This window comes from Ranitomeya variabilis, chromosome 3 (genome assembly GCF_051348905.1).
Source record: "Ranitomeya variabilis isolate aRanVar5 chromosome 3, aRanVar5.hap1, whole genome shotgun sequence".
NCBI lineage: Eukaryota > Metazoa > Chordata > Amphibia > Anura > Dendrobatidae > Ranitomeya > Ranitomeya variabilis.
Window position 1 is genome coordinate 634,831,028 of NC_135234.1, and position 26,000 is coordinate 634,857,027.

General features: G+C 46.5%; 1 protein-coding gene across 2 annotated transcripts; it reads right to left on the bottom strand.

Annotated features, from left to right (window-relative positions):
• Positions 1–621: 621 nt before the first annotated feature.
• Positions 622–10,500, bottom strand: LOC143816770 (myosin light polypeptide 6-like). Of its 2 annotated transcripts, XM_077297556.1 has the most exons (7): positions 10,225–10,352; positions 9,942–9,969; positions 7,127–7,270; positions 5,743–5,916; positions 4,825–4,902; positions 2,875–2,918; positions 622–1,096 (listed from the first exon to the last, which is right to left on the bottom strand). In XM_077297556.1, exons 1-6 carry the CDS (start codon positions 10,225–10,227, stop codon positions 2,890–2,892), a joined length of 456 nt encoding a protein of 151 aa, XP_077153671.1. In that variant the 5' UTR covers positions 10,228–10,352; the 3' UTR covers positions 622–1,096; positions 2,875–2,889. The 2 variants fall into 2 exon arrangements, with proteins under 2 accessions (XP_077153671.1, XP_077153669.1); XM_077297554.1 differs by lacking the exon at positions 2,875–2,918 and having other exon boundaries at positions 10,225–10,500.
• Between the last annotated feature and the right edge of the window lie 15,500 nt (positions 10,501–26,000).

Genomic DNA, 26,000 nt, shown 5'->3' on the forward strand with positions numbered 1-26,000 from the left:
ACAGTATGGGAAGTTATGAAACTTTGCAAGCCACTGTGATAGTTCTTCATTCCTGAAACAAAGTTTGCATGCAAATGGCTACCAAAGTCTGGCTTTTTTCCTCCCTAGTCCTTTTCCTGCCCTCAGCTTTATGGATATCAGCACACTCAATGAGAGTACAGAAGATGGTAGTAAAAGGGTCAGCCTAAGTGTTGTGCTTACCAGAACAATCTCCTGCAGCCCCTCACTACCCCCTGTATACGGTAATGGAAATATTGGATTTACTTCCACTCAGTTTATTATAATTCAGAGGCTAACTTTTTTTTTTTTTTTTTTTTTTAAAGACCCAATATCTCTCCGAGGAATACCTTGTCTAGTCTACCTTTCTAAGCCAAATACCCCATTGGGATAGGATAGCTGCCAATGTAAGTTACCCACTCGGACACTAGCAAACCCATTTGCCTAAACACAACAAGGAACAATACGCAGGATCAGCAAAGTATACACGTTTATAGCGGCTCTGGAAAGTTTAGCTGTACATGAACTACACAGAACATACAAAAAAATAGAAAATAAAAAGCCCACATGCAACCTAGTCATCTTGTTCCTTCCTCATCTATCTAATTTACGAGTCAAACAACATTGTTCTGTATTGACGGTATTTATTTTGAGCAGACATTGCAAACAATGTAGTAACTTATGACCCTGTCCATGGTTTTCAAGGCTATTCTGGTTAATACAAAGAAAATTCACAGGGAATTTTTGAAAAAACATGAAGTTCTGTTTATTTGGTAGTTGGGAAAAATAGAATAATTTACTGAGTGGTTGTACATAAATTCCAGATTATTTTTACTATTCATTCTATGGAGGACCAAACTTGCAGTCACACCTTGCATTATGGGCACCAACTCCTTCACGAGATCAGATGTCAACACTCGGAGAGATGGACGAGTAGGACAAAGGGTGAAAGCTTTCAGGGACCTTCACTATATAACCCAAATGTCCTTCCATGTAAAGTATAGCAAATAGAAACATTAATACGTGAAGCTGCCCCTCTGGTCTGGCTGGTAGAAAGCAGTGTAGAAGATTCAGCCGTTCATTACCATCCGGACAAGTTCTGCAAAAGAAAAAACAACAATTACTGACGAGCTTCAGAGCCGAAAGTGGCTTATACCCTGCACAGAACATATGAACAACTTTTGATGCCTTGAAATGTCCAAGCTCAACAGAAAATTGCTTCAAAGAGTTGTTTCATATAAAACAAAAGTATGAAACACTAAGAGGCCCATAAAGCAGCGGGTCAACGAGCACACAGTCCCATGTAAAGGGGCAAGAGCTCCTATATTAGTAGATGGGGTGCTGAAACTTGGAATTTCCTAAATACTAAATTCATGTGTTATCACACAATTTGGCATCTGCAAGTATGTAAAGAACAATCGTGGATAAACATATGATCAAGGCGTGCGGAGTATCTGATCAGTGTTCATGTATCCAAAATACTAAACCCATTTACTTTCTAATGAATAATGTGCATCAGATGTGTATTGACACACTGGCCAGATTTACAGAAAACTTTATAGTCCAAATATTGTGCAATATGTTGATCCATTATATTGATTATGGAAATCTGCATCAAATACATGGAGTCAGAACACTTAAAACACTTCTGAGAAGCAGATTATGTAATGTTTTGTTTAAGTACCATCTTTCCAAATCAGCTGAACTGTGGACAGATGAATCTTTTCATGCACACTACAGATAAATTCATGGCTTTTAATAATTCATCATTAAAAGGCTAGTGAATATATTGAAGGATAATTTAACATTTCACCCATCCAGAGAACCATAGGAGCCCTTCTCCCAGATTAACGATCTTCTAAGTTCTACTAATGATTAAGACATGGAATCTACAGCAAACTATATATTAAAACGGCATAGGCAAAAGATATTTCTATTATCTACAGAAAAGGTTGGAAGCAATCAGCAGATTGCCATCAGCAATGAAGCAAGAAATTTCAGAACTGCAGGAGAAAACACATTTCACACAAATCTCACACTTGTCCACATTTCACGGATGTGTGAAACTGGCCCGTTATCTCATCAGAAGACCCGGCCTGACGTTGGGGGTCTCCCAATCTGAGCAAACTACGTCATATATTCCTATTAAGCAGCTTTGGTCGGGAGGAGGGGGGGGGGGGGTGTTCTTCCAACGCAAGAACGGTCAACATGTCACGGATGTGTTAAACTGGCCTTGTGCTGAACCAATGCCTGTCATGACACAGTCATCTGCACAATGGCGCTGAACGTTCCTTCTGTCATATTTTGGTTGTGGATTTATAATTATTTACTTAAAAGCAAAATAAAATTCTTCTAAAAACATAAAACCCTTTTACAAGAAGATTTTGCTTTTATACGTGCCTTTATGTATTGTAGCACAGGACATCTGCGTGAACTGCAGCCATGGTGATTTTGCAGAAGAGTCTTGTTTTAATACACAGAACACAGTATTTTGTTGTGTAAGACAGACAGGACTCATCTGTCATATTTCCATTTGTATATACTCCCACCTATCATCTTTTTGTAGAGCAAGAACTTGTTCAAGACGTTAACACGGCCCGATTCTTCTAGAATGGCACACATCGTTCCACACTCAGTCACTACAGCAGAAGTAGCCGGCTTTCTGCAAAGGAGACTCTTTGGCAGAATAGAAGATGCAGATTTCAGTTTTAGTTTCTCTACAGCTGCAGTCTAGTAATATCGGCTCTGGCACAGCAGATAGCATGCAGAGATATGCCAAGACATCCAGAAGAAAAAAAAATAAATTCTAGAGGCTTAGAGAAGGGGAATAAGAATCAAAAGTATCACAAACTGAACCAGATGATGGAGCCAGCGTACCCAGGAGGGGAGAGATCACAACGCCATGATGTGCCTGACAAAGTCTGCAGGAAGGAAGATTCATCAGAGACACTCAATATAACCCTAGATACATAGTATCCCGGCACACAGAGGACAGAGTTAGAAGTCATTGTAACTGATGTGCTCTGCCCTAAGACACTCAGTAGTGCATTTGCTACAGATGTTGCAGAAAGTTCTACAACTATCCCATCCATCTGAAATTAACCCATTAAGATGAATGGAACATACACAGAAATGTCTCGAATAAAATCTTCAGCCTAAGGGTATGTTTCCATGGTACGGATTGGTAGTGCTTTGGACGCAGCTCCGTCCAAAGTGGTGCCAGCTTTTATGCGCGCGGTGATTCCGCATGTGTTCATTGAACCGTGTGGAATCACCGCATCCTATACATTGGACTGTGATATTTATCTTGCGGAGGCTAAGCCTCTCCGCAAGATAAGTAGACATGCTGCGTTCTGGAAAGACGTTACGCATGGAAGCCGGAGGCCCGCATAGTGGAGACCGGATTTCATAAAATCCCATTCCCTATGCTGTAACATCTGGCTGCTGCGGCTTGGACGCTGTGGCTGTACGCAGTGTCCAATCTGCAGCAAATACTGAACGTGGAAACATACCCTAAGAATTCACCATTAGGCCATGTTCCTGCATGTGAAAAATTCATTTTTTCCACCAGACTTCCCATAAAAACCTATAGGGAGAGGCAGAATTTACACATGTTGCACCATAGCCTTAGGGTAACATTGTATTAAAGGGAATCTGTCACCCCAAAAATCGTATATAAGCTGCGGCCACCGGCATCAGGGGCTTATCTACAGCATTCTATAATGCTGAAGATAAGCCCCTGATGTAACCTGAAAGGTAAGAAAAATAGGTTACATTATACTCACCCAGGGGCGGTCCCAGTTCGGGTCCGATGGGCATCGCGGTCCGGCGCCTCCTAGCTTCATACGATGACGTCCTCTTCTTGTCTTCCTGCTCCGGTGCAGGCGTACTGATTTGCCCTGTTGAGGGCAGAGCAAAGTACTGCAGTGCGCAGGTGCTGGGCCTCTCTGACCTTTCCCGGCGCCTGCGCACTGCAGTACTTTGCCCTCAACAGGGCCGATATAGTACACCTGCGCCGGAGCAGGAAGAAGAGGATGTCATCGTTGAACAGAACCGGGACCGGCCCTGGGTGAGTATAATATAACCGTTTTTTTTACCATTCAGTTTACATCGGGGGCTTATCTACAGCATTACAGAATGTTGTACATAAGCCCCTGATACCAGTGGCCTTAGCTCATATACAATTTTTGGGGTGACAGATTCCCTTTAAGTTTTTATGACTGCTCTGTTCATTAGAATTTGCAGAAATCCATGTACGTTCTGCCAAGACAAAAAAACAAGAACTGTTATTTACTGCCACAGAAATGTCTGCAACAAATCTGCCACATCCAAACATAACCTTACCAAGGGGAAAAAAAAAACAAAAAAAAAAAAAAACGGTGTAAAGTTAATTCCTGCTTTCAGAGAAGACACGGAAAAATCAGAATCTCCTAATGAGAATATGGGAACCAGGAAAACAAAAAGGTATTGATGCCGTTATTGCTTTACTTCATGTTATCCACTTGAACATTAGACAGATTACAAAAGTGGTTTTCGCCAACACAGCATTACAGTAACTGGAAAATTATATATATATATATATATATATATATATATATATATATATATATATATATATATACACACACACACACACATACATTATATAGAGGGACCACTTAAGTTCTTGGTAAAGGCGAGGTATCACACACTTCTGAAATAACCATGAAATATTATGTAAAATATTTGCAGTAATAAAATTCCCCTAGAAGAAATATCAAGAGCAGACAACGTAAGAGTGTAAATTCCAAAGTACCATCTTTAACCCAATATGAAGGATGTTCTCACCTTCATAATTAATGCATCCATTGGCATCTTCATGGCCACAGACTAGCATCTCCACTTCTTCCTCTGTCATTTTTTCTCCTGAAAAATGATGATAGATCGTTAGGCAGTCCATGTCGGAACGTATCATTACACAACGGGCTGCAGATGAGGCGTATGGGCACTGGCAGACAGCAGATGTACGCCAGTGTGAGCATTAGACGGCGGTCACACCATCAGTATTTTATATCAGGATTTGTAAACCAAAACTAGGTGAGAAAAAATCAGGAGGAAAGGTATAATAGAAACACGTCACCAATTCTGTATTTATCACCCATCTTGGTTTTTGTCTTACAAATACTGACCAAACACTTATAGTGTGACCGTAGCCTTACACGGAGTCTTGCATCCTTAGGAGCGTTGTTTTTTTATATATATTAAATGCAGGTCAAAGCTTTATGTAAAATACAAACAGAATAAGGCTGTGTGCACATGTTGTGGATTTTTCGCTATAAAAACGCATTAAAAAAAGCATACATATGCATCCCATCATTTAGAATGCATTCTGCAATTTTTGTGCACATGATGCGTGTTTTTCCGCTTAAAAAAAAAAGCGCATCGCCGTAAAAAAAAAAAAAAAAAAAAAAAAAAAAAAAGCAGCACGTTCATTAATTTTGTGGATTTTTGGTGGATTTCCCACTATATTATTGCAATGGGAAATCTCCGGGAAAAAAAAAACAAAACAAAAAAAGGTGCAAAAAACACGAGAAAAACACGCAAAAAACACGCAAAAAAAAAAAAAAAAAGCATGCGGATTTCTTGCAGAAAATGTCCGGTTTTGCTCAGGAAATTTCTGCAAGAAATCTCCTGACGTGTGCACATAGCCTCAAAGTTATCAAAAGAATAGAGGAATACAGGGAGCAGATTTACATTTCTGATTACCTAGTGTGACAAGAACATGACGGAGCTCTGAGCCCATAACTGTGCCATTGCCTTCCTTATCAAATACTTTCAGCCCCTCAGTAAAGTCGTCTGTTGTGCCCTGGTCCTTGTTCTTGGCAATGGTTTGCATCATAGGTAGGAACTGATCAAAGCCAAGTGTCTTGGAGTTCAGCTCTGAAAGACCAAAGAAACACTGGTAATAATTAGAAGACCACCAGGAGCAGACAAGGCTATGTATGCAAATGGGACATTCTAGGTGAAGAAACTATATACAATTAATTCCGGAATGTCTATCAGCCATATCCTCCTTCTCCTCTCGCTTCCTCAAAGTCATTGTGGACAAATCTGAACTCATCATCTTTTCTCCAGCTCACAGATCTTCCTTACCTGACCTATCTATCGCAATTAACAACATCACAATTTCTCCTGTACCGGAAGTCCGCTGCCTCAGGGTAACCCATGACTCTGCCCTATCCTTCAAACCGCACATCCAAGCTCTTTCCACCTCCTGTCGCCTCCAGCTCAAAAATATCCCCAGAATCCATCCTTTCCTCAACCGTCAATCTACTAAAATGCGTGTGCATGCCCTCATCTCCAGCCTTGACTACTGCAACATCCTTTTCTGTGGCCTCCCTGCTAACACCCTTGCACCTCTCCAGTCCATCCTTAACTCTGCTGCCCGACTAATTCATCTCTCTCCTCGCTACTCCTCCGCTTCCCCCCTCTGCAAATCTCTTCACTGGCTCCCATTCCCTCAGCGTATCCAGTTCAAATTACTAATACTGACCTACAAGGCCATCCATAACCTGTCTCCTCCATGCATCTCTGAACTAATCTCCCGATATCTTCCCTCACGTAATCTCGATCCTCCCAAGACCTCCTTCTCTCCTCCACACTTATTCGCTCCTCACCCCACCGCCTCCAAGTCTTCTCCAGAATATCCCCCATCCTCTGGAATTCTTTGCCCCATCACGTCCGACTATCAACCACATTCGGATCCTTCAGATGGAATCTGAAAACCCACCTCTTCAGGAAAGCCTACAGCCTGCACTGACCCCGCTGCCTCCTCACCACTACCGGAGCTACCGCCTCACCAACACCGGAGCTCCTGCAACCCTCAACCTATTGTCTCCATCCCCACCATCCTGTAGAATGTAAGCCCGCAAGGGCAGGGTCGTCACCCCTCTGTATCAGTCTGTAATTGTTAGTTTGCTTACTGTAAGTGATACCTGTAATTTGTATGTAACTCCTCCTCATGTACAGCACCATGGAATCAATGGAACAACAAACAACAACAACAACATTTGGCCTTACTAAGGAACAGTCTTATGTCGCAGAATTAATACTTTTTGGAAATTTTATTTTAGGCCACCACATTACTCACCTTCAGACTTAGGATTTCCCAAGACTTTGAGGACCTCAGCATTGGTGGGATTCTGACCCAGAGCCCGCATGACATCTCCACACTGGTTGTAAACGATTTTGCCATCTCCAGTGCGATCAAAGAGAGCAAAAGCCTCCCTGAAATCTGGCATGAATAATTAGATTAATATTAGCATTGATAGAATTACAAATCTAAGACATAGGAAAAAAAAACAAACAAAAAAAAACAAAAACACACTGCTGGGAATTGTCCGTATACCACAGAAGCACAATGACAGCTGCAAGTGGGCCATCAGGACGAGATTAGAAAATATTTTATAAGTGGCACATTCTTCCTTTAACTTAAAGTCAGACAAATAACAAAAGTAAGAGTTTGGGCAAATCTGAGTTAAAAATAACACAGTGGTCAAAAAAACATGATGTACACTGTGCAGGTATGTCAGCAAGAAGCCAAAATCACTGATAATTTCCACGTAACCAGTTGGATCAGTGATCGGCCTTGCAGCCCCATGTTGGAATAAGTGCTCGATTTGGGCCAATTACTATACAGATTTTTCATCCTCCTATGGGTTGATGCATACATTTTTGGGACAATATAATTAATCCCCCTCTGCCGCTGTGGTCCCCAGTATCAGACCCAGGAACCCCTAAACCTCTCACATTAACAGTTCTATTATTAGGTCATTTCCTGATCACAGAAAACTAAATGGCTATAAAGTGACTTCAATCAGAGAAGAAAAACACCACAAAGTTGTGTTCTACATATATGAAGCAGGCCGGATACAGGCGTGCACACAAGTGCTGGCCATGTGGAGGGGCAGTGTACACCAGGGGTCCTGTACCAGCAGCTCGCCCCCTCACTCAGCACAAGCTCCCACAGGCTCGGAGCCCTGCTGGCAGACAGCTTGCCGCTTCCTTCCTGTGGCACTCCCTGCATCCACCCCTCCTGCTGCATTCCAGGGAGAAGCCGTCCACACAAGGGCCGTAGTGAGGCAATGCAGTGCCCAGGTTACCTCAGCCCACTGCAGACCCTTATTTATCGGTATGGGCTATGGCCACAGAGGGAACGATGGTGAAGATGCCCAGGGCACTTCCCAGAGAAGAATGTACAGCATTGACTCCCATCATTGACTCCTCCTTCCCGGCAGCTCTGTACTAACAGCCCAGAATGAGGCTTTGTTACCATATAAGGCAGCCACATACAGCCCGGCAGCCATGTTTGTGGAGAGGAGGGGGCGCGGGGCTGTGTCAGGGCAAGGCAAAGGATTGCATGCAGAACACAACATCCTCACAGCAGGCGCTGCAGACCACCTTATAAGGCCGGTACCGGCCCGGGCAGATGGTGTACACCCAGACTATAGTCCATACACACAGCCCGCCATCCAATTGTGACAAGTCTGGAATGGACTTTACTAGTCCCCACTGTGCACTAAAGGAGAAATATCTATATATCTGGTGGCCCAGAGCCTGGCATTAGGAAATGACACAGTATCAGAACCGTTGGTGTGGACCACAGCTACACAGGCCTAGCGGACCGGGCACTCCTGATGTGTACGGAGGCCAAAAAGGGGCACACAGCCCACTTCACTTGGCTCTGAGGGGGACAAGATTTTGTGTGACCCCATTGTAATGTCACCTCACACGTAATCTATACAAGATGTACTGCATTTTCCATCATATTTGATAAAAGTTAGAGTGTAAACAAAAAAAAACCCCAAAGAAACAGCACCACCTCAGATCAGTCCCTAGCACGTGGCCCACATTACAGATCATTACCATTCAAGGGAATGGAGCGAACCTGCAATACCAGTCACAGCCTACAGGCAGAGGTGGCACCATTCTGGGTACAAAAGAAAGAAAGGAATATATTTTTTAGGCTTTACCAACCACATAGTGATACTGTGTAAAATCACATGTGCCCAGTATTGTAGGCAATTAGGACAGCCTCAGGGGACTGTGTGCATGACCCTGCAGTAGGGGGTATAGCAGCCCCATTATCACTCTGCACAAAGTGCCCACATTAGTGCGGGAGTCACCACTATCACCCCGGCCATAAAAGCACCAAAAATGGAACCCAGGAGTCCACAGTAGCCCGCAGTGTGCAGCACAGGGGCGATCGGACAGGAATCTGCTGACTGACGCAATACTAAAAGTTTTACCAAATCACAAACTATATCCCAGAAAGGTTATTGGGGTTATTAGGGCGCCCGCTCGCTGTCTGCCTTATTAGCGGCAAGGGGCTGAGGAAACGCTCTTATCTGTCTTTCCCTGAGCTCCTCTCTGCTTGTCTCCCACAGACCACACCAAGGTCTGAAGTGCAGAGAAACAAAAAAGTTTGTAAAACACAAACTGCAACATTTTTAGTGAAACTCAAGAGCAAAAATATTTAGCCCCAAATACATCTTGAAAAAAGACCTGACGCGGAGAACCCCCAAACAGAGTGAGACGTGACAATCAGCTCTGACCCGAGAAGCCGGGGGGTGACAGGAGCACGGCGGACCCCCTAAGTGACCAGCAGGGGCCAGCACCTGTACAGATACAGCGCCCCCTGCAGGAAGATTACTGGGACTGTACTGTAACCTCACAGCAGTCCCACAGATATTAGTAGGGGATGATCGGGGCAGTAGTCCTTCACACACAGTCACTTACCACCTAGCAGATGGGGCAATGCAATCTGGTCACCAGAAGAGAGAGGGGCAGACAGGAAGGAGAGGTGGAGGGAGATGCTGGAAATGAAGGATGACTGGAAGGAGGAAGAACACAGAAGCAATGACCAGATCAGAGCAATGACGGAACAGACACGAGCGTTCACTTACCGGAGATCTGATCTTCGGAGAAGTCGCTCTGTGCGAACAAAGACAAGGAAAATGCATCAGACAGGACACCGGCAAAACCATCCACACCCCGAACCTGTGCAGCCCGATGACGTCATAGTGTGCAGCGCCCGGAGCAAAGGTGAGTGCAGAGCTCAGGGCAGCACAGGACGCCCGCCATTACTACACCCGGGGAGGGGGCGAAACCGGGACCTCACACTGCCCGAGCCAGCCCCGGCATACACCAGCAGCCCCGAACTCCAAGTGCCCTGCCGCCCGTCCTCACCATGTTGCCTGCTCGTCCCTCTTCCGGAATGTGACTGGTGGCGGCCGGGAGGGCTCTTTCTAGTTGCGCCTACGTCACCGGCCCCGGTGTGACCGCTCCCAGCCAACGAGAGTGCAGCAAGTCTGCGCTGTCAGGCCGGGTTCACTTTTTACCTATTGGCGCCATCTTCTGGAAGCAATTAGAACTGCAGCCTGGTGTATACGGACGCTGTGACCGTATCGCGGCTTCTGAGACTTTGTTTCCGTTTTCATTTGATGTTACGCCGCTTTCTACATACTTGGTCGGATGTTTGGGCAGGTTGGTCAGTCTGTGGCCTGAACGCTAAAGCTGCAGAGTAACATGCGACACTTTGTTACATTTGGTGAAAATAATGGTAACGTCGCTTCCAGCAAAATGATGGCAGAAATTCTCCTCATGATAACCCCCCCACAGCCTGTGGCCGCTCTGTGCCCGGTGCAACGTGTCTGCCACGGTTTACACACTGTGAATTCTTACTGTAAAAAAAAAAAAAAGCCAAGTCCCAGAGAAGCCACAGCGGATGTGACCAGCGTCAGAGACTTGTTACTGGCCCCAATAATCCGGCACATTCGGTAACATTGTGACTGCGGCAGTGGAGGAGGTCGCAGCGACCCCAGGAAATCACTAGAGGGGCCATTGTGAGGGCGGTGACACGTATTGCCGTATCCTCATCCGATGGCGGATGGAAATCTCCGGCCCGGAGTGATGGGACGTCGGCCTGTCCGTTATTTGCATCTAGTAACAAATCTCATGCTTGTCCCCTGTAGCCACAGTCTGGTGTGTGTCGGACAGCCGGAGGCGCCGAGCCTGCCAATCACAGCTATGGTGGGAGTTTGCCGTTGCCACTAGCCAGGACGGACGTCCGTACTTACTGGTATTCTGCGGTGCTGAACTAAGTGGACATTAGGACCAGGGCAGCCACTAGAAATTTTGGGGCCCCATACTGGCAAATTTTTTTGGGCCCCCTTGAGACTCCGCCCAGGCTCCACCCCAGCCCCGCCTCCACGCTCCACCCCTCGAACTGTCCACAGTCCCACCGCTCTCTCTTGGAATAACTCCACTTCTCACCTATCACACATTGATAGTTCCCATCACCAGATCACACATATAACCGGCAGCTTTTGTTTTGGCCAAAAGATTTTTTAAGCCGCCACCATAATACGGTAGACACTTTGGGCCGGGCCCTACTCTACTGTAACCTATTAAATATTTGTTAAACTATGCAATACAATTTAGGTATATTTTCATTTATTTTTCAATTTTTAAAATGACCAATAATATCACATACAAGGAACAAATACAAATACCATGACCAGACCACATATTACTACCAAATATTGACCAAATAGCGCATACAAGGGACAAATACCACCACACCATGTCCAGACTACATATTGCCACCAGTGACCGAATAATATCACATACAAGGAACAAATACCACCGCACCATGACCATACCACATATTACCACCACAAAGTGACCAAATAGCACATACAAGGGACAAATAACGCAACACCATGTCCAGACCACATATTACCAACACATAGTGACTGAATACTACAATACTGATCAGTAATAAAAAAAAAAAAAAGCCACAATACTATCACCATAAGTGCCATTATACACAGGAGATCTGTACTTAGTATGCAGTGTCTGTGTAGAGGTAATACAGAGATCACTGGTGACATTGTACACAGGAGCTCTGTATATAATGTATAGGTAATACAGTGATCACTGGTGACATTATACACAGGACCTCTGTATATAGTATACAGTGTATAATGTCAGTGTATAGGTAACACACTGACTCACCAGTGACATCTCTAGGTGAAGTCCTTCATCTTTCAACTTTCATCCAGCACAGACCGCCGTCACTTCTTCCAGCCAGGACTCGTCTCTGCAGGAAATAACACAGTTATCTTGAGCTCCGCTTGCAGAACAAATTACTTTATTTTTCCCAACTTCTACACTACACCACATGAAGAAAAAGAGGCAACATAGTGTCACTCTACACAGTAACAGGACCCCCCCCCCCCCATTTAAAGCAGTATACTCAAAAAATAAAATAAATACATCACTGCAGTAATAATATCCCTTAATTAGCCCCTATGGTAATAATATTCCCCATCCTGGCCCCCGTGTGTCTCATTCCTGGCTTCAGCCATATGTTCTTGCATCCTGTCCTCATGAGTATCCATTCTGCCCCATATGATCTCCCCATCCTGCCCCATATGATCGCCCCATATGATCTCCCCGTCCTGCCTCATATGATCGCCCCATATGATCGCCCCATCCTGCCCCATATGATATACCCATCCTGCCCCATCTGTCTCCTGCCCCATGATCCTGCACGATCTGTCTCCAATCATGCCCCCTTGTCTTTCATTCTGCCCCGTATCTCCATTCTGCCCCGTATCTCCATTCTGCCCCTATGTCTCCAGTCCTGCCCCCAGTGTGTCCACCATTCTGCCCCCCAGTGTCTCCACCATTCTGCCCCAGTTTGTCCAGCATATTGCCCCAGTGTGTCCAGCATTCTGCCCCAGTGCGTCCAACATTCTGCCCCAGTGTCTCCAGCATTCTGCCCCAGTGTGTCCAGCATTTCTGCCCCCAGTGTGTCCAGCATATTGCCCCCAGTGTATCCAGAATTCAGCCCCCAGTGTGTCCAGCATTCTGCCCCCAGTGTGTCCAGCATTCTGCCCCCAGTGTGTCCAGCATATTGCCCCCAGTGTGTCCAGCATATTGCCCCCAGTGTTTACAGAATTCAGCCCCCAGTGTGTCTAGCATTTCTGCCCCCAGTGTGTCCAGCATTCTGCCCCCAGTGTGTCCAGCATTCTGCCCCCAGTGTGTCCAGCATTCTGCCCCCAGTGTGTCCAGCATTCTGCCCCAGTGTGTCCAGCATATTGCCCCCAGTGTCTCCAGAATTCAGCCCCCAGTGTGTCCAGCATTCTGCCCCCAGTATGTCCAGCATTTTGCCCCCAGTGTTTACAGAATTCAGCCCCCAGTGTGTCCAGCATTTCTGCCCCCAGTGTGTCCAGCATTCTGCCCCCAGTGTGTCCAGCATTCTGCCCCCAGTGTGTCCAGCATTCTGCCCCCAGTGTGTCCAGCATTTCTGCCCCCAGTGTGTCCAGCATTTCTGCCCCCAGTGTGTCCAGCATATTGCCCCTAGTGTCTCCAGAATTCAGCCCCCCGTGTGCCCAGCATTTTTCCCCTAGTGTGTCCAGCATTTCTGCCCTCAGTGTGTCAAGCATATTGCCCCCAGTGTCTCCAGAATTCAGCCCCCAGTGTGTCCAGCATTTCTGCCCCCAGTGTGTCCACCATTCTGCCCCAGTGTGTCCAGCATTCTGCACCAGTGTGTCCAGCATTTCTGCCCCAGTGTGTCCAGCATTTCTGCCCCAGTGTGTCCACCATTCTGCCCCAGTGTGTCCACCATTCTGCCCCAGTGTGTCCAGCATTTCTGCCCCACGTGTGTCCAGAATGCTGCCCCCAGTGTGTCTACCATTCTGCCCCAGTGTGTCTAGCATTCTGCCCCCAGTGTGTCCAGCATTCTGCCCCCAGTGTGTCCAGCATTCTGCCCCGGGGCCCCCTGGATCGCCGCTCTCAAAAAAAAAAAAAAACACCCAAGTTTTTACCTGGCCGCGCTCCTGCGGCGGGAGAAACTCACTCCCTCCACGCAGGTGAAGCGCGCACTCGCCGGCGGCTGACAATGACGTCAGATGCCCACGAAGTGTGCGCTGCGGCTCACGTCAGCTGCCAGCCTCTGATTGGCTGGTGGTTGTTAACTATTGACGTGCGGGCGCGAGCCCGCACGTCAATAGCGTTAAACTGCCGCAGCGGCAGTAGGGTAGGGGCCCGGTGAGCAGATGAGATGGGGCCCGATGCGGGCCCCCTCTGCCCACCGGGCCCCTTATGCCAGTCAGGGCAGTAATGCCCTGATGGCGGCCCTGATTAGGACCATTGCATCACACGCACTTAAGACAGGTTCTCGTTAAAGGGATCCTGTCACCAGGTTTTTGCCACCTAATCTGAGAGCAGCATAATGTAGGGGCAGAGACCTTGACTCCAGCGGTGTCACTGGGCAGCTTGCTGTAGTTTTGATAAAATCCCTGATTTATCAGCAGGAGCTTATCACTAAAGGACTAATAACCCTGCTGCCATGTAGTCCTCCATATTCATGAGCCCTATATTATCCCGCCCCCACCACTGATTGGCAGCTGTCTGTGTACACTGTGCATAGGCAGAAAACTAACAATCAATGGTTAACAGTGTCGGATCAGGGTGCCAAGAGCCCACGTCCCCTATTTGATGCTCTTATTTTGAAAGTGATTTTTAGGCACACTACTCTCACAGGGATGGAGGCAGAGTGTAATTATTTTTTAGGCACCCTACCGTACAGACACAGTGGTAGAGTAAAATTACTTTTTAGGCCTGGCCACAACTTTAATAGACACAATGGTAGACTAATTTACCTCTGCATTTATATAATAATTCACAAATTACCCAGTTTATTGAGTCATGAATTGCTTCCCTTGTCTGCAAATAGTGAAACAAGTGAATTGTGCCAGTTACTACTCATAGGGGGGCACTTCTGTACAGGGGCCCACGGAGGAAGGGGGATTCCTGCACCCGGTGGTGTGTGCCCGGTGGTGTGTGCGCCCAGTGGTGTGTGCAGTGTTATACAAGCTCAGCACGTAAAGAACGGGTACATCTGCAACAGAGAAAACCAGAATTTTATTAAAGCTGCAGCAAGGCTGGAATCAGGGGCTCTGTTTCTACATTATGCTGCTCTCAGATGAAGTAGCAAAAACCTGGTGACAGTTTCCCTTTTATAGAGGTTGTCCCACTAAAGAAAATGTTGCTGTTCCAAATTGAAAAAAATTGACATTTTAGATGGTAACATGTACAGTTCTACCTTTCCTGCACTGCTTCAGTCATCTCCTCTGTGTCTGCGCCCTGTGCATACACTGTAGTGGTAACTAGAGATGAGCAAATATTTCAATGCTCGGTTCAGATTACAATAGCCGAATTTGCAATATTCGCCAATTAATTCATCAAATATTCACCGAACATAACCAAATTCCATTCAGGTCAATGGGAGGCAAAAACAAACGCACAACACCTTATAACGGCCCCAAATGCTGCCAAAACACATCAAATGAGGGGCAGACACCAGGAAAGTGGCCTCAATTCACCCACAGTACAAATAGTAGCATGGAACTGCAGCAATCAGCTAGGCATGAGGTATCGGGGTCTGGGACAGCAATTACAGTTTTCCAATGAACGTCACAGTAAGACGAGGTGGGTGAGGGATCGGTGTAGGGCCCCTTTGCTGGGAGTCCTGTTACCACATGCAACACCTCTCCCTGCTTTCATGCTGAGCGACACTCAGGTGGCACAAATATCAGTTTTGTAGACTACTATTGTCAGAAAAATTTAAGGATAGTAACACGGGTAGTTGAGTCCAAGGTAGTGGAGGCCTGACGGAGTCGGAGGCCTGCTGCTACAGGCAACAAGCATGAAGGAGACCCAACCAGGAGTGTTCACATTTCCAAAAATTATTGGCTCACACCACCAAAGTGGCATCAATTTCACCACAGTAGATATAGTAGAATAGGGACCAATAGGTCTTCCACTACACTCAATCCAGCATATGGACACCCAACCAGCAGTGTTCACATTTCCAAAATTTACTGGCAGACACCACAAAAGTGGCATCAATTTCACCACAGTATAGATAGTATAATAGGGAGCAACAGGTCCTCCACTACGCCCAATCCGGCAGATTGACACCCAACCAGGAGTGTTCACATTTTAAAAAATGAGGGCCTTACACCACAGAAGTGGAATAACTGTCAGGCTGTGTGCACACGTTCAGGATTTTTCGCGTTTATCTAATACTAGATGGTGGCCCGATTCTAACGCATCGGGTATTCTAGAATATGTATGTATGTATGTATATAGCAGCCACATAGTATTTAGCACAGGCCACGTAGTATATAGGAGCCATGTAGTATATAGCAGACAAATACTACGTGGCCTGTGCTATATACTATATGGCTGCTATATACATACATACATACATACATATTGTAGAATACCCGATGCCACGCAATATATAACAGTGGCCACGCAGTATATAACATAGCCCAAATTGTGTATAACACAGCCCACACAGTATATAGCAGCCACGCAGTGTATAACACAGGCGACGTAGTATATAACACAGGCCATGCAGTATATAACAGTGGCCATGTAATATATAGCACAGGCCACGTAGTACATAACACAGCCCACATAGTATCTAACACTGGCCACGTAGTATAGAGCAGTCACGCGGTATATAACGCAGCCCATGCGGTATATAACACTGCCCACGTGGTATATAACACTGCCCACATAGTATATAACACTTATAAATCCAAAAGCGAAATATACACACCACACCAAAAAGATATAGACGAGGTGCCAGGGTATATCTAGTGAGGTTCAGTGCTACTTGAGTATAATAAACCAATGAGAAAGGAAGCACCAGAGGAACCAAAGGTAAAATATAATAACAACTTTATTGAAGACAAAAATATAATTGGACATATAAAACACAGAGAGAACACAGGATGAAAGACAGGGAATACACCATGAAGGTGGCACCACGGAAAACCAACAGGTAAACCACAGTAAGAAGCATCAATAAAACTAAATTCTGTGCACCCAATCAAGGTAAGCATACAAGTATACAAAAAATGCCTGGACAAATGCCAATAGAGAGGGGCACCATTAAGGAGTAACTAAATATTAAGAGAGACAAGTGAAGATGCAATAAGTAACAGTAACGTGGAAAATACCTGTGGGACCGTGATGCCACCCACCCCAACGCCGCGTTTCGGCCTCGTGCCTTCTTCCGGGAACCCCCGGAAGAAGGCACGAGGCCGAAACGCGGCGTTGGGGTGGGTGGCATCACGGTCCCACAGGTATTTTCCACGTTACTGTTACTTATTGCATCTTCACTTGTCTCTCTTAATATTTAGTTACTCCTTAATGGTGCCCCTCTCTATTGGCATTTGTCCAGGCATTTTTTGTATACTTGTATGCTTACCTTGATTGGGTGCACAGAATTTAGTTTTATTGATGCTTCTTACTGTGGTTTACCTGTTGGTTTTCCGTGGTGCCACCTTCATGGTGTATTCCCTGTCTTTCATCCTGTGTTCTCTCTGTGTTTTATATGTCCAATTATATTTTTGTCTTCAATAAAGTTGTTATTATATTTTACCTTTGGTTCCTCTGGTGCTTCCTTTCTCATTGGTTTATTATAGTATATAACACTGTCCACGCGGTATATAACGCAGCCCACGCGGTATATAACACTGCCCACGCTGTCATGATTCTCAATGGCGAGAGAACATAGCCCAGCATATATGAGAACTAGCTCTTGGAAGATGGAAACTATACTGACCATGAACTAAACCTGCCGCACAACTAGAAGTGGCCGGGTAGCATGCCTACGTTTTTTAACCCTAGATGCCCAGCGCCAGCCGGAGAACTACCTAATCCTAGCAGAGGAAAAGACAGTCCTGGCTCACCTCTAGAGAAATTTTCCCAAAAGGCAGACAGAGGCCCCCACATATATTGGCGGTGATTTTAGATGAAATAACAAACGTAGTATGAAAATAGGTTTAGCAAAATCGAGGTCCGCTTTCTAGATAGCAGGAAGACAGAAAGGACACTTTCATGGTCAGCAGAAAACCCTATCAAAACACCATCCAGAAATTCCTTTAAGACTCTAGCATTAACTCATAACACCAGAGTGGCAATTTCCGATCACAAGAGCTTTCCAGACACAGTAACGAAACAGCAGCTGTGAACAGGAACAAAATGCAAAAACACACAAGGACAAAAGTCCAACTTAGCTGGGAGTTGTCTAGTAGCAGGAACAAGCACAGAAGGCTTCTGATTACATTGTTGACCGGCAAGAAACTGACAGAGGAGCAAGGTTATATAGCGACTCCCACATCCTGATAGGAGCAGGTGAACAGAGGGGATGATGCACACAAGTTCAATTCCACAAGTGGCCACCGGGGGAGCCCAGAATCCAATTTACAACACCACGCGGTATATAACACTGCCCACATAGTATATAACACTGTCCACGCGGTATATAACGCAGCCCACGCGGTATATAACACTGCCCATGCGGTATAGAACACAGCCACGTAGTATATAACACTGGCCACGGAGTATATAGCAGCCACGCTGTATATAACGCAGCCCACGTAGTATATAGCAGTGTGGGCACATATCCGTGTTAAAAAAAGATAATTAAAACAAAAAATAGTTATATACTCACCTCCTGGGATCCAGCGAAGCTGTCCCTATGCGCGCGGCTGCCGCCATCTTCCGTTCCCAGGATGCATTGCGAGACCGCTAAAGGTACCTTCACATTAAGCGACGTTGCAGCGATATCGACAACGATGCCGATCGCTGCAGCGTCGCTGTGTGGTCGCTGGAGAGCTGTCACACAGACAGCTCTCCAGCGACCAACTATGCCGAAGTCCCTGGGTAACCAGGGTAAACATCGGATTACTAAGCGCAGGGCCGCGCTTAGTAACCTGATGTTTACCCTGGTTACCAGTGTACATGTAAAAAAAAAAAACAGTACATACTTACATTCCGGTGTCCGTAACGTCCCCCGGCGTCTGCTTCCTGCACTGACTGTGAGTGTCGGCCGTAAGGCACAGCACAGCGGTGACGTCACCGCTGTGCTCTGCTTTTACTTTACGGCCGGCACTCACAGTCAGTGCGGGAAGCGTACGGCGGGGGACGTGTGACAGACAGCAGAAGGTGAGTATGTACTGTTTGGTTTTTTTTACATTTACAATGGTAATCAGGGTAAATATCGGGTTACTAAGCGCGGCCCTGCGCTTAGTAACCCGATATTTACCCTGGTTACCATTGTAAAACATTGCTGGCATCGTTGCTTTTGCTTTCCAACACGACGATACACGCCGATCTGACGACCAAATAAAGTTCTGGACTTTCAGCAACGACCAGCGATATCACAGCAGGATCCTGATCGCTGCTGCGTGTCAGACACAACGATATCGCTATCCAGGACGCTGCAACGTCACGGATCGCTATCGTTATCGTTGCAAAGTCGCTTTGTGTGAAGGTACCTTTAGTCTTCTGGGTAATTTCGCAAAGCATCTCTGGTAACGGAAGATGGCGGCAGCCGCGAGCGCATTGTCGGACTAAGGAGGGTGAGTATAGCAGGTTTTTTTGTTTTTTAATTATTTTTAACATTAGATGTTTTTACTATTGACGCTGCATAGGCATAGCGCGGTACGTTACCACTGGCATTAACCCTGTGTGAGCGGTGAGGGGAGTAGGGAGCAGGCGCCGGGCACTGACTGCGGGGAGTATGGAGCGGATGCTGGGCACTGACTGCGGGGAGTATGGAGCAGGCGCCGGGCACTGACTGCAGGGGAGTAGGGAGGGACTAATCGGACTGTGCCCGTCGCTGATTGGTCGCGGCAGCCATGACAGGCAGCTGGCGAGACCAATCAGCGACGTGGGATTTCCGTGACGGAAGTTGCAGACAGAAAGACGGAAGTACCCCTTAGACAATTATATGTATACTAGATGGCAGCCCGATTCTAAAGAATCGGGAGTCTAGAATCCATATATACTTTATTTATTCAAATGTAAGAATAATACAATTAATAAATAATAGTAAGAAAGAACAAAAAATGGCTGCACTCACCAGCTCTTGACAATTCTTGACAGTACGGCACATTTCTGATTGGTCGCTCGCGGCAGGCGGCAACCAATCAGAAAAGTGCCGCGCACCACGAAGGCATATATCTTTGTCCACCCTGAGCGGGTGTAGGACGCTGGTGACGTCACTTATCTCCGGACATTATCTCCGGACAAAGCCACGGAAGTTGGCACAAATTGCCGGAAGTAGTATTCTAGGCAATTATATATTAGATTTTAACCCCTTAACGACCGCCGATACGCCTTTTAACGGCGGCCGCTAAGGGTACTTAAACCACAGCGCCGTTAATTAACGGCGCTGTGGAAAAAGTGAATAGCGCCCCCCAGAGTCGGATTTTCTCTGGGGTCTCGGTTGCCGAGGGTAGCCGAGACCCCAGAGAACATGATTCGGGGGGTTTTTACCGACCCCCGAGTTGCGATCGCCGGTAATTAACCGTTTACCGGCGGTCGCAACAAAAAAAAAAAAAACGCGATTTGCCGTTTAATTTCTCTGTCCTCCGATGTGATCGCACATCGGAGGACAGAGAAATGTGGTCCCCGATGGCCCCCAATAGCCCCCCAATACTTACCTACCTCCCCCGGTGCTCCTCGTGTCTCCCCATGGGCGCCGCCATCTTTTTTCCGGGAAAAAATGGCGGGCGCACGCGCAGTGCGCCCGCCGCCCGGCACCCGGATGTTCTTTGGGGTCTCGGCTGCCGGGGGTAGCCGAGACCCCAAAGAACATGATCGGGGTCGATTTGCACCGACCCCTGCTTTGCGATCGCCGGTAATTAACAGTTTACCGGCGACCGCAAAAAAAAAAAAAAAAGCGATCAGTTATTTCTCTGTCCTCTGATGTGATCGCACATCAGAGGACAGAGAAATAGGGGGATTCGGGGACCCTATCATACTCACCCGGGGTCCCTGGGTCCTCTTCTGTCTTCTCCTGCCAGCCGGCTTTTTCATCATGGCGGGCGCATGCGCAGTGCGCCCGCCATCTGCTGCCATCTGCCGGCCGGCAGGAGAAGACAAGTTGGGGCTAAAATTAGGGTTAGGGTTAGGGTTAGAGTTAGGGTTGGGGCTAAATTTAGGGTTAGGGTTAGGGCTAGGGTTAGGGTTAGGCTACTTTCACACTAGCGTTTTTTGGCTTCCGTCGCAATGCGTCGTTGGAGAAAAAACGCATCCTGCAAAAGTGCTTGCAGGATGCGTTTTTTCTCCATTGGCTTGCATTAGCGACGCATTGCCACATGTCGCATCCGTCGTGCGACGGATGCGTCGTGCTTCGGCGGACCGTCGACACAAAAAAAACTACATGTAACTTTTTTGTGCGACGTGTCCCACATATTTCAGTGCCACGTGCCACGTATTTAAGTGACACGTGCCACGTATCAAAGTGCCACGTGCCACTTATTTCAGTGCCACGTATCAAAGTGCCACGTGCCACGTATCAAAGTGCCACGTGCCACGTATCAAAGTGCCACGTGCCACGTATCAAAGTGCCACGTGCCACATATTTCAGTGCCACGTATCAAAGTGCCACGTGCCACGTATCAAAGTGCCACGTGCCACATCTTTCAGTGCCACGTGCCACGTATTTAAGAGACACGTGCCACGTATCAAAGTGCCACGTGCCACATATTTCAGTGCCACGTATTTAAGTGACACGTGCCACGTATCAAAGTGCCACGTGCCACATATTTCAGTGCCACGTATCAAAGTGCCACGTGCCACGTATCAAAGTGCCACGTGCCACGTATCAAAGTGCCACGTGCCACGTATCAAAGTGCCACGTGCCACATATTTCAGTGCCACGTGCCACGTATCAAAGTGCCACGTGCCACGTATCAAAGTGCCACGTGCCACATCTTTCAGTGCCACGTGCCACGTATTTAAGAGACACGTGCCACGTATCAAAGTGCCACGTGCCACATATTTCAGTGCCACGTGCCACGTATTTAAGTGACACGTGCCACGTATCAAAGTGCCACGTATCACGTATTTCAGTGCCACGTATTTAAGTGACACGTATCACGTATAAGTGCCACGTGTCACGTATTTAATTGCCACATATTTAAGTGCCACGTATCAAGATTTTCCATGGAGAACAGACACATCCAGAGATATGTCTGCTCTCCACGGCTGCAGCAACACACTGACAGGAGCCATAGTTCCTGTCGGTGTGTCACTGCGCATGCGCGAGCGAGTTTACCGGCGGTCATTGACCCCGGCACTCTCGCTTAACGGCAGTGCTGCGTGGGAAAGTTCAACGCAGCTGTACTGCTGTTAACCGAGACGCCGGAGTCATTGAACTCCGGAACAGTACGCGATACACTGCTAGGAGCTTCGCTCCTGGCAGTGTATCGCCGGAGAGCAGCCGATCGGCGTGGGACACTCGTTTTATGGATTCTGCGGACAGGGAGTATGAATTTGGTTTATTATTTTTGGATTTTTTCCTGGAGGATCGAGGGCTTCGCCTACAAGTGTGCTGTTGGTGAGTATATACTCTGTGTTATATGTTGTATGTACTGTGTGTCATGTATGTGTATTGTGTGTAGGTGTTTTGTGTAACTTTACAATTGTGCTAAGTCGCCGGACACAGGGACAACTCTCCCATCCTAATACCGGATGGGAGTAGTAGTCCCATACGGCGACTTAGCACAATGGTGGCACTAGCGTCGCATGGGGACACACACACGCACACACACGCACACACACGCACACACACAGAAGGACTCCATGCTGCTTCACTGGGGGGCGGGGGCTTCCCTCTTCCTGTCCGACGTCACGTCCGGTCCTGGGTGTCAACCCCTCCGTACAAAGACGCCGACACCCAGGACAAAGGCGCTGTGTGTGGAAGGTAATATGGGGCCCTAGGGGGATACGCAGACACGCCGCTGTGTAAAGAATTGACATGTCAATTCTTTTTACGCCGGAGTGTTTGCAGACAAAAGCGCCGCGTTTTTTTGCGGTGTGTCTGAACGGCAAAGTGAATTTCTCATTCACTTTGCCGGCAGACGAAAATGACATTGCGCATTTTTGAAAAGCGCCCGCAAAATAGCGCTCAAAAATGCGCTATGTCTGAAAGTAGCCTAAGGCTTCTTTCACACTTGCGTCGGTACGGGGCGGTCGCAATGCGTCGGCCCGATGTACCGACGCACGTTGTGAAAATTGTGCACAACGTGGGCAGCGGATGCAGTTTTTCAACGCATCCGCTGCCCAGTCTATGTCCTGGGGAGGAGGGGGCAGAGTTACGGCCACGCATCCGCGGAAATGGCGGACGCGACGTACAAAAAAAAGGTTACATTGAACTTTTTTTGTGACGACGGGGGCTAAAGTTATGGTTAGGGTTGGGGCTAAAGTTAGGGTTGGGGCTAAAGTTAGGGTTAGAGTTGGGATTAGGTTTAGGGTTTGGATTAGGGTTGGGATTAGTGTTACGTTTGGGATTAGGGTTGGGATTAGGGTTAGGGTTGGGATTAGGGTTAGGGGTGTGTTGGATTTAGGGTTTTGATTAGGGTTATGGTTAGGGTTGAGATTAGGGCTGTTTTGGGGTTAGGGTTGTGATTATCGTTAGGGTTGTGATTAGGATTATGGATCGGGTTGAGATTAGGGTTAGGGCTGTGTTGGGGTTAGGGTTGGAGTTAGAATTGGGGGGTTTCCACTGTTTAGGTACATCAGGGGGTCTCCAAACACGACAGCCAATTTTGCGCTAAAAAAGTCAAATGGTACTCCCTCCCTTCTGAGCTCTGCCGTGCGCCCAAACAGTGGTTTACCCCCACATATGGGGCATCAGCGTACTCGGGATAAATTGGACAACAACTTTTGGGGTCCAATTTCTCCTGTTACCCTTGTGAAAATAAAAACTTGGGGGCTAAAAATCTTTTTTTGTTGGAAAAAAATATATTTTTTTATTTTCACTACTCTGCATTATAAATTTCTGTGAAGCACTTGAGCTTTCAAAGTTCTCACCACATATCTAGATAAGTTCCTTAGGGGGTCTAGTTTCCAAAATTTGGTCACTTGTGGGGGTTTCTACTGTTTAGGTACATTAGGGGTCTGCAAACGCAACATAACGCCCGCAGACAATTCTATCAAAGTCTGCATTGCAAAATGGCGCTCCTTCCCTTCCGAGCTCTGCCGTGCGCCCAAACAGTGGTTTACCCCCACATATGGGGTACCAGCATACTCAGGACAAATTGGACAACAACTTTTGGGGTCCAATTTCTCTTGTTACCCTTGTGAAAATAAAAATTTGGGGGCTAAAAAAATCTTTTTTGTGGGAAAAAAAATATTTTTTATTTTCACTACTCTGCATTATAAACTTCTGTGAAGCACTTGGGCATTCAAAGTTCTCACCACATATCTAGATAAGTTCCTTGGGGGGTCTATTTTCCAAAATGGGGTCACTTGTTGGGGGTTTCTACTGTTTAGGTACATTAGGGGTCTGCAAAGGCAACATAACGCCCGCAGACAATTCTATCAAAGTCTGCATTCCAAAATGGCACTCCTTCCCTTCCGAGCTCTGCCATGCGCCCAAACAGTGGTTTACCCCCACATATGGGGTACCAGCATACTCAGGACAAATTGGACAACAACTTTTGGGGTCCAATTTCTCTTGTTACCCTTGTGAAAATAAAAACTTGGGGGCTAAAAAATCTTTATTGTTAAAAAATATATATTTTTTATTTTCACGACTCTGCATTATAAACTTCTGTGATGCACTTGGGCATTCAAAGTTCTCACTACACATCTAGATAAGTTCCATGGGGGGTCTAGTTTCCAAAATGGGGTCACTTTTGGGGGGTTTCTGCTGTTTAGGCACATCAGGGGCTCTCCAAACGCGACATGGCGTCCGATCTCAATTCCAGTCAATTTTGCATTGAAAAGTCAAATGGCGCTCCTTTGCTTCTGAGCTCAGCCATGCGCCCAAACAGTGGTTTACCCCCACATATGGGGTGTCGGCGTACTCAAGACAAATTGTACAACAGCTTCTGGGGTCCATTTTCTCCTGTTACCCTTGGTAAAATAAAAATTTGGAGGTAAAAAGATCATTTTTGTAGAAAAAATGCGATTTTTTTGTTTTCACGGCTCTACGTTATAAACTTCTGTGAAGCACCTGGGGGTTTAAAGTGCTCACCACACATCTAGATAAGTTCCTTAAGGGGTCTAGTTTCCAAAATGGTGTCATATGTGGGGGGTCTCTACTGTTTAGGCACATCAGCGGCTCTCCAAACGTGACATGGCGTCCGATCTCAATTCCAGCCAATTCTACATTGAAAAAGTAAAACGACACTCCTTCTCTTCCAAGCTCTGCGGTGCGCCCAAACAGTGGTTTACCCCCATATATGGGGTATCGACGTACTCAGGAGAAATTGCACAACAACTTTTGTGGTCTAATTTCTCCTGTTACCCTTGTGAAAATAAAAATTTGGGGGCAAAAAGATCATTTTTGTAGAAAAAATGAGATTTTTTATTTTCACGGCTCTACGTTATAAACTTCTGTGAAGCACTTGGGGGTTCAAAGTGCTCACCACACATCTAGATAAGTTCCTTGGGGGGTCTAGTTTCCAAAATGGTATCACTTGTGGGGGGTTTCCACTGTTTAGGCACATCCGGGACTCTCCAAACGCGACATGGCATCCGATCTCAATTCCAGCCAATTCTGCATTGAAAAAGTCAAACGGTGCTCCTTCACTTCCAAGCTCTGCGGTGCGCCCAAACAGTGGTTTACCTCCACATATGGGGTATTGACGTACTCAGGAGAAATTGCACAACAACTTTTGTGGTCTAATTTCTCCTGTTACCCTTGTGAAAATAAAAATTTTGGGGCAAAAAGCTCATTTTTGTAGAAAAAATGAGATTTTTTATTTTCACGGCTCTACGTTATAAACTTCTGTGAAGCACTTGGGGGTTCAAAGTGCTCACCACACATCTAGATAAGTTCCTTGGGGGGTCTAGTTTCCAAAATGGTATCACTTGTGGGGGGTTTCCACTGTTTAGGCACATCAGGGACTCTC